Here is a 9,635-nt window from a genome sequence, read left to right on the forward strand (position 1 = left end):
TCAGTCTGTCCATCCTGTAACATCCCAGACAGCATATTCAAATCTGGACATTTTCTGTTTGTATGTGACCCCAAACCCAGAAATAACATGTTCACACTCCAAACAAAAATAGCAGACTTGTGTCTCAACAGTGTCTCACACAGGCCAAATAATAATAATAATTATTATTATTTTAATAAAAAATAACTAAAGAAAGAAATGTGATCTAATGTGAACACTGCACAGTGCAAATATAAAACTTCAGTTATTTGTAATTTCTTTACATGGAATATTTTCCTGGTTAAGCAGCTTCAGAAAAGCTTATTGATGACAAAAATTAATTTTACAAAGTTGAACACAACTGAAAACAGATTAAACCTTCAATAAAGACTTTCATAAAAGCCAAGAATTTTTTATGTCAGTACTTAAAAAATGTAGCATAACTGTAAACAGATTTTCCGCACCATATAGTGCAATGAACACATCTAGAACCCGTGGTTCCTCACGGGTCAACATCTGGGAATATTTAGTTGGGGGCAGCTGACAGGATTAGTCTTAGGGTCGACAGTGATATGGAGGCTGTAGGGGGCAAATGTGAGTATAACAGGTTGTTTGTAGACATTTACACACAAGCTTTGTGCGCGCACACACACACACACACATACATCTGGATGTCATTATGCATCTATAGTGTCTTTTCACATAAATGTCATAACGCAGAAGTATGGTTTCACTTTTGGAGCTATTTGAACAACTTGTAGTGTTACAACATGATATTCTTGCTGAACGTAGCTGCAGATGTTCCAGTTCCACTCACAAATCGAAGTGTGGCTTTGTCAGCTTCACTTGTTTCCTGACATTGTTCCCGTCACTGTTTTTCCACACCTTTTCCTGCCTCTTTCCTCGCACTGTGTTTTATTTATCCTGGACACTGTCAGGCTGTGCGCTCATCCCTTCCTGCAGCTGCAGCACTAGAAGGGCACTCAGAGAGCAGACACCTCTGCCAAAGCAGAGCAGGGCTGGTATTCTGCAGCATTATTGCACATTTGCAGCCCTGTTTCTTATAATGGAGCTTCAGTGCAGCTTCATTACATCAGCCCCGTCCAAATATGTTCTTCTGTTGTGGATCTGGATCCTGAAGGAGATCTGAGTTAGAGTTCACTTGCTAATGAGACTGACACTTCATCCAAACAAGAAGAAAGTGATGGAAAAATTGACAAATGCTGTATCTTGCTATGTATAAGAAATAATCCAGACTTCAGATCCTGAGCTACAGTATAACAACACACAAATACTCTAGAAAAAAATGGGGCAGAAGAGTGTACTGTCCACTAGATGTCACTACTGTACTCTTTCAAGTTTTCAATTTTCATTCAGTTATTTTGATTTAAAGTTTCCACCACACTTATTTTTGACACCATTTCATGTGGAATAGTTGTTGTCTTCAGCATTTCGAAAAAGTAAATTATTTTAAATGAAAAACCTGTTTAGTTTAGTCTTTCAAGTATTTTACAAGAGTCAATTGTTTTATGAAGCATTTTATTAAATTACTTCAACATTTTCAAAATAATTGTATGTGCCCTAACGACATATGGAATATTAACAGTCTTGGGCATTTTGCAGGGGCGGGTCCAGAGATTGGTCAGATGGGGGGGGGGGGGGTCTGATTCATCACAACTGGGCAATCTGCTCAATGATGGAATGACAGCGTCATATTGTCTATGATATTTAAAATATATACAATTTTTTATACAAGTAGTAAGTCAAATTCACAAAGTAAAATATTAATTTTTATTGTAAACCATATCTTTTGCGTTTCCCAACATTCATTGTTTGGAGACAAACTAGCAACAGAATAATCAACCGGTAAATTTTTGACAGATTGGCCAGGAATCTCCAAAAACACGTGAATCTATAAAAGTATCATGTAGATCATAAATATTTATCCTACTTCTATGGACAATGTAATTTTTTTTTTTCATATTGCTGAACACAGTGAAATATGTTCAGCTTTTTTTCAGTGGAAAATAATGAGTAAGAAGTTGTGCAACCATTACATTTTCAAACTTTAAAAAACCCTCTTATTTTCTTTCTTTTATTTATTTATTTATTTATTTATTTTTACTTTGTTCCTTTTTCCTTTTTTTCCATACATTTTTTTGTTGCCTGTTTTCTTTTTTGGCTGGTGGCTGATCCATCTCTGGCATTTTGAGACAGTTGACCATGTTCTTAAGCCACTGTTTCATTAACGTTTTTGAAACAGTGAATTGTTTTCTGAAGAATTTGCTTAAATTAGCTGAAAGTTTCAAAAATATTTACTTTTGCTACCATGACATATAGAATATTTGCAATTTTGAAAGACCTGATCATTCTGTATCAATGCAAACTCTGATGTTGGTCTTGATATGAGCAAATTGTGCTTTAGGCAGACATAAGTAGTCTTGAAGAACACCAGATTCCAGGTGTCAAAATCCAGCATCTCTTCCACAGTGTGACACCTGGGTAATGGATCAGGTTGCCTGTTGGGGTGAAATACAGCAGAGGCCTTGTGTGCCCCATGGCCGCTATGGTAGCCATGAAGGCCCAATAGGAACCCTGAACACGATAATGGGGCTCTGTTGAAACAACAAGTCTTCAACAATGGACCAGGTGGAGGAGGTGATGGTTTGTAACCCAACGGCTGGAAGAGTGAGTGAAGGCTTCAGTAGGTCCTCAGACCCAGATTATCCCAGACTGCCCAGGCATCGAACCAGACAAAGGATCTGTCAAGGTCCGGCATTCCCACCTTAAACAAACCCACGCACAGGCGTCTCTAGATCGACCCTGGTTGTAGATTTTCTCCCATCCAGGAATCAGTCAAGCGATAATCTTCCTCACAACCAAGGGATTGCCACAACGACGACGTTCCAGGTTTAGAGTTGCACCCCAATCATGTCCTCAGTGAGTTCTGGTTCAAAACGGATTTTGGGCTTTTATTGTTCATCTTATTGATAGGTTCATCTGCCTGGATGGTGGATATGCTGCTCCAGCAGGATGCACTTTTTTTTTACTAATATTTTGGGGGAAAAAACAGTCTCTGCACATTTGGATCAATGCAAGTCTCTTGCACCAAGCTTTCGGTCAGGGTGACTTTTGATTTTTGGTTATCTGGCACCTTGGCGATTTGCTTTTAGTACACACACTTGAAGGCAAACATGGTCCCACAATGAGGGATGCACGTGCACGTGACCTCTGTCCAGACAGAGGTTAGTGGGGTGGGGGGGGTGGGGGGTTGGTTTGGGGTGAGGCGCCTCCTCGGGACCCTCCGCATGATTCCGGGGCGTGTTCTCAGTCTGAGCATCGTCAGCAGCCGTCTCCCTCCCTGAGCCGAATCCTCTCCTCCCTTCTGTCTGTGCCCTCGCGCGCACACACTGCAGACATCATGTCTTCTAACGGCGCGGACGGGGACCTGCTGCAGATCCCGCTGGGTCTCATCAACAGCGCGGGGAAGTACCTGACGGCGGAGACGTTCGGCTTCAAGATCAACGCGTCCGCGGGCAGCCTGAAGAAGAAGCAGACGTGGACCCTGGAGCAGACCGGGGAGGACGGCAGCGCTGTGTTCCTCCTCTCCCACCTGGGCCGCTACCTCGCCGCGGACAAAGATGGCAACGTGACCGCGGACAGCGAGACGCGGCGCGCGGACTGTCGCTTCGTCATCACGGCGCACGAGGACGGCCGGTGGTCGCTGCAGTCCGAGGCGCACGGCCGGTACCTGGGCGGCAGCGAGGACCGGATCACCTGCTTCGCTCAGAGCGCCTCCCCGGCCGAGAGATGGAGCGTGCACCTGGCCGTGCACCCGCAGGTCGTCCTCTACAGCTTCGCACGGAAGCGCTTCGCCCACCTGAGCGCGCGTGGTGACCGGCAGGAGGTGTGCGCGGACCGGGACGCCCCGTGGGGAGTGGACTCCCTCATAACGCTGGTGTACCGCGACCAGCGGTACCACCTGGAGACGTGCGACAACCGCTTCCTGCGCAACGACGGCAGCCTGCGCGCCACCACCGACCAGGACACCGGCTACATGCTGGAGTTCCGCTCGGGGAAAGTGGCGTTCCGCGACTGCACCGGGCGCTACCTGGCGCCCTCGGGCCCCTCGGGGGCCATGAAGTCCGGCAAGAGCGCGCGCGTGGGTAAGGACGAGCTCTTCGGGCTGGAGCGCAGCCAGGCGCAGGTCGTGGTCACTGCGGGCAACGACAGAAACGTGTCCACGCGACAAGGTGAGGCTCCCACCGAGCCACACACAAAAAATCAGTGCATCAACAGCTGATTCATGGTTTCCATCTGTTTCCCATCATCACTCACTCAATGACCCCCCTTTTTTGGCAGATATTTTCTGCAGTAATTCTATCCTGACTGGGGGGGTCTGCTGCGTCTGCAGCTGTCCAACCATCCTCACCTCACAACACACATCCGTGGGAGACAAAATGGAGGAGAAGCAGAGAAAATCCAGCTTCTTTGTGCAGGGCCAGATTTAAGAAAGGGGCCGCATGCAGCTCTCACTGCATGATTCCATCCTTTTCACCTAAATAACACACCCAAAGTGTCTTTTCTTTGCACCCTGAGCTGTGCAAGCAGGCGATGCACAAACCCCGAACAGATTTAAGGACTGGTTCTATTCATTTTGACATCAAATCATTTCCAACATACAAAACACTTTAATTCTTCATAATTAAAACATATTCAAGTGTGATTCTCTGTAATATAACAGAACAAAGCTTTGCCTGAAATACAGTTTTAAGGGTCATTTCTTTTGTGTCAAAGGTCAAAACAGGAGTTTCCGATCATTTTCAGGAACAGGGTAGCCTCACAAAAAAAAACGAAAAATAATGCAGGAAAAAAATGGTACATATCTCGAAGCTTGACATCTCATGACCAAAAAATGGCAGCTCCCTCCCACCCCCCACCCAAATGCAAATATTCCACTTCTTATTTCTATTGTAGCCCTAATCCTTATAAAAGATCAAAGCACTCACAATCTGCATATTGAGCATATAGACTACAATGCCAAGAGGTTAATAATCAGGATCAAAGGTCTCAAACATGATCAGAGTGGAGTGATCAGAATTAAAAATCATGCTGCAAAGCCAGCAATCAGGATTAATGGTCAGGAACACAATCATAAATGAGTGATCAGGACCAAAGGTCATGATTAGAGGCCAGCATTCAGGACCAAGGATCAGGAATAAGCTCAAAGATGAGTGATTATGCTCAAAGATCAGGAATCAGGATCAAAGTTCAGGAACAAAATCAAAGGTGAGTAATCAGGAACAACGATTATGATCAGAGGCCAGCAATCAGGACCAAAGATCAGGAATAAGATCAAAGATGAGTGATCATGCTCAGAGATCAGGAATCAGGATCAAAGCTTAGGAACAAAATCAAAGGTGAGTAATCAGGACCAAAGATCATGATCAGAGGCCAGCAATCAATGCTCAAAGATCAAGAATCAGGATCAAGATCAAAGGTGAGTAATCAGGATCAAAGACCATGATCAGAGGCAAACAACCAAGATCAAGGCTCAGAAACAAGATCAAAGGTGAGTAATCAGGACCAAGTCAGCAATCTAGAAACCAGTTTCAGGTTCACAGGTTAGTGCTCAGTATTAATAGTATTAAGACTCAAAGGTCAGCATTAAGGATCAAAGTTCAGTGAACATGAGAAAGCAAAAGAAAGCAATCAGGATCAGTGATGGCGGATTAAGAATAAAGGCTAATATGCTTTAATTACATGTTGCCAGGTAAGTTGTTTCCAGCCGTTTGATGCTAAATTATACATTTTGGTAATGTTCTGATCCTGACATTTGTCCTCCATCTTTATCTTTTGAAGGCCAAAATTATAGTCATTTGCCACAATTGTGACTAATATGTGTGTCAAGTGCAGCGACCCACAGTGAGCCTTATTTGATGTCTTCATTTTGAAGCTGCACCATGATGAAGGCACTCACACTATAATGTTATCTTAATTTTAATTTTGTGTAACCTTATACATAAAAGTCAAGTCTGTGTGTATTTATGTGGGTATGACTGCCTGTGACTGGCCTGTTACCCAGCAACAGTAACAGTGCTTCCCCCCCCACTTGTATACTTGATTGATTGTTAGTAGCCCTGGTTTGTGAGTAGGTTAAATTTTCATGTATTTTGTTTTCTTACGTCCTTGCCTTGAGTTCCCACTTCAGGGTCATAAAAGGCATTTTGAATTTAACTGAATCTCCCAAGTTCCCGAATATGTGGATGGGAGAATAGAAACAAGAACTGTGAAAAAAAAAAGTTTTGTCTTCTTTTTAAATTTTGCCCCTGCAGGCTTCTAAAGTTTGTTTGAACAAAAAGGTCTGCAATATCAGTGTGGCCCAGTCTTTTATTACGTCCCTTCCTTTAATAGGGTTTTGGGAGAGTTTAAAACACTGAAGCGAGCTGAAGGAACAGAATGGAGACTGACAGCAGTCTGTCTCCCTTTTCTAGGCATGGACCTATCAGCCAATCAGGATGAGGAAGGCGACCAGGAGGTCTTCCAGTTGGAGATGAGCCGTGAAGACAGGAAGTGGGCCTTTAAAACTGCTGCTGGAAAATACTGGACCCTCACAGCCTCTGGAGGACTGCAGTGCAGCGCCTCTACCAAGTAACCGCACACAGCGCCGCAACTGTATTGGTGACGGAGCGATACGGTTTTACGGTTCCATAATGGTTCAATTAAGGAGATGTTTGGCCGAACAAGTGTCCTGGTTTTAATGGGATGTTTCATAATGACATGATCAAAGTTAGGCATGCACTGTTTCAAAAGATAATGGTGTAAAGATAGAATATGGTGGTGGTGGTGGGGGGGGGCTGTTTTGTGTCTTAATGATTTTGAAGCCATGTCTATTTAAATACATTTATTCAATGCATTTCATAGTCGGTGAAATACCAATGACTGCCTGCTGGGTTTTTGAATGTGTGTGTTACAGGTCTGCCAACACTTTCTTTGACCTGGAGTGGCGTGATGGCCGCGTGTGTGTGCGTGCAGCTAATGGCAAGTATGTGACAGCTAAGAAGAATGGGCAGCTCGCTGCTGCTGTCGACAGCGCAGGTCAGTCCCGCATAAAAGATAAAAAGTGACTAATTCCACGTTACCTGACAATGACAGCATTGTCAGATAACTAGACCTCTTGATAAAACTCTATTGTACCTGCATTAATGGTAAATGTCCACCAGGTGGCAATGTTAGTCCATTTCAAGAACCTTGAATTCAGGATGTTGTGGGACAACAAACCTATTTCATAGTAGATACTTTAGAGTCATCCCTGACACATTATTGAATGAAAGCTAGTAGGTATATAAATGGCTTATCAGCTTATAATTGCACTTAAGTACATAAGTTAAGTATATTTACTCGGATACTTTTGATATAAAGTATCTTTCTTTGCAGGAGAGGCTGAGCAGTTCCTGATGAAGCTGATCAACCGTCCAATCATTGTTCTCCATGGAGAGCACGGTTTCATTGGGTTGCGTAAACCGGGAACAGCGACTCTGGATTCCAACCGAGCGTCCTATGATGTTTTCCAGCTGGAGTTCCACAACGGCGCCTACTCCCTCAAAGGTGAGACTTCGTGTTGGAAGAGTAACTACACGGAACCATTCCGCATGTTTCACCCTGTAAATAGATGTGGACTGAATTTGGATGATCAAACAAATTTTCACTTTTCCTTGACCTTGCTGGAGAATGCCATGAGGTCATCGAAAGATGTAAAGACAATCATGATGCTTAGAGAATCAGACTGCGGGTGGTATACCCCGTGCCAATGTTTCCCAATCCTGGTCCTCAGGACCCAATGTACTGTACATTTGCCATTTGTGACTAATCTAACCAGACTGGATCAGCTTAGACATGAGTTCAGCCAATCACCTGCTGGCTGAACAAAGAAACACACCTCATACACGTCGTGTGCAGGTTGTGTAGGGAGAAATGGAAAATGTGCACACATGCACACACACGTGTGTATGTGTTTATCCAGACCAATAAGCAGTACCACTACAAAGAGTAGTAAAACTTTGCTAAACTTTATAAAAACCTTCTGTTAGAATGGCCTAAGCAGTGGGTCACCCCTCTGAGTCTGGTCTGCTTGAGGTTTCTTCCTCAATATCATCAGAGGGAGTTTTTCCTTACCACTGTCGCCTGTGTGCTTGTTCAAGGGGTTGGTAAAGTAAGACCTTACTCGTGTGAAGCACCTTGAGGCAGTTTTGCTGTGATTTGGCGCTATATAAATGTAATGAATTGAATTCATAAATTAGATTGAATAGTACCGTTAAAATCTTAACGATACCCATCCCTAGTTGTAAGTAGGAAATATCTACCTGTAGTTCTCATTATCCATGGAATGCATCATGAACATTGAACCTTGTGCACATGTACACGTGCTTCTACCTTCATGTCGTCTGTGGGCTCTCACAGAGTAAATTCATTATGTTTGAATTGGCATCCCCCACCTAGGACATAAGGAAAAGTATTTTCCAACTATAATTCACCATGAAGTAAAGTTTGTGAAAAATCAAAAACGACTATTCACATCGACGAATGCTATCAGCAAGTGGATTTGCAGATGTCAGTCAGTCGGCTCTTCCTGCATATTGATTGTCCAGACTTTCAGGGGAAGTACTGGTGCGTTGGAGACGACACTGCGGTGGTGTGCGGCAGCGGCGCGCCTGTGCAGTTCCTGTTCGAGTTCTGTGACCTCAATAAGATGGCAATTCGTGCCCCCGGAGGGAAGTACCTGAAAGGAGACCACGCTGGGGGGCTGAAGGCCAGCGCTGACACTGTGGAGAGTGCCACCCTGTGGGAGTACTGAGGAAGCACAGGTGCACTTCCCCACAATGCGACACAATGCTTCAAACTGTTGGTTGAAACTGTAGGTAGCTGCTTTTTTTGCATATGTGTGTGTAAATGTGAAATTGAAGTGTGGAGGATCCTGCAGCTGATAAACTGGAAGTTTTTGCACCAAAGCACACCACATGTGTTTTTTCTCTTTGTATTTGTCGTCATGTTCGAGATTTCCAGTGACATCATGTTGTGATTTGATAAGAGAAAGAATGAAAGAAAGAATGTTGTGCCTGATATATTTCAGGAATATTGCTATGATAACTGTATTTGTGCTTACTTGTGATAATTACTGATGCAACTCTAATAACCTGCGAGTTACAGGTGTGTTCTCAAACTGATGACCTGGGGGCCAGATGTGGCTTGTGAGGCAGTTTCATAAGAGTGCCTATGTGTTTATCCATCATGAAATCTCCCCCATAAGTTACTTTTTACTTTATTCCTAGTTTGTTTTGCACAGTAATACATATGCATGTTTTAAAAGTATTTATCATACTGAAAAAATAACTGTGCAACTGGACTTTTATTGGCCTTGTGTATTTGCAAATGAGAGCGGGATTGTCTCGGACCAACAGAACTCTGGTATCCAAACCCTTCTAATCCAAAACAGAAGGATGACCTGGAGAGGCACTTGCAAAGAGATTTTTTAAAATATATATATATATATATATATATATACATATTCATTATATTCATATATACAAGAATTCTTTTTAAAAATGTCATTTGAATTCCTTTTACAGAAGGAATTTTATGGCCAACATCCTCCCTCA

At 43.3% G+C, this 9,635-nt stretch overlaps 1 protein-coding gene across 1 annotated transcript; it reads left to right on the top strand.

Moving 5' to 3' along the window:
- Positions 1-3,372: 3,372 nt before the first annotated feature.
- On the top strand, positions 3,373-9,221 carry LOC117525566 (fascin-like). Its single transcript, XM_034187443.1, has 5 exons — positions 3,373-4,232; positions 6,474-6,630; positions 6,956-7,077; positions 7,417-7,587; positions 8,628-9,221. Exons 1-5 carry the CDS (start codon positions 3,401-3,403, stop codon positions 8,831-8,833), a joined length of 1,488 nt encoding a protein of 495 aa, XP_034043334.1. The 5' UTR covers positions 3,373-3,400; the 3' UTR covers positions 8,834-9,221.
- The last annotated feature ends 414 nt before the right edge of the window (positions 9,222-9,635 follow it).

This window comes from Thalassophryne amazonica, chromosome 15 (genome assembly GCF_902500255.1).
Source record: "Thalassophryne amazonica chromosome 15, fThaAma1.1, whole genome shotgun sequence".
Classification (NCBI taxonomy): Eukaryota; Metazoa; Chordata; class Actinopteri; order Batrachoidiformes; family Batrachoididae; genus Thalassophryne; species Thalassophryne amazonica.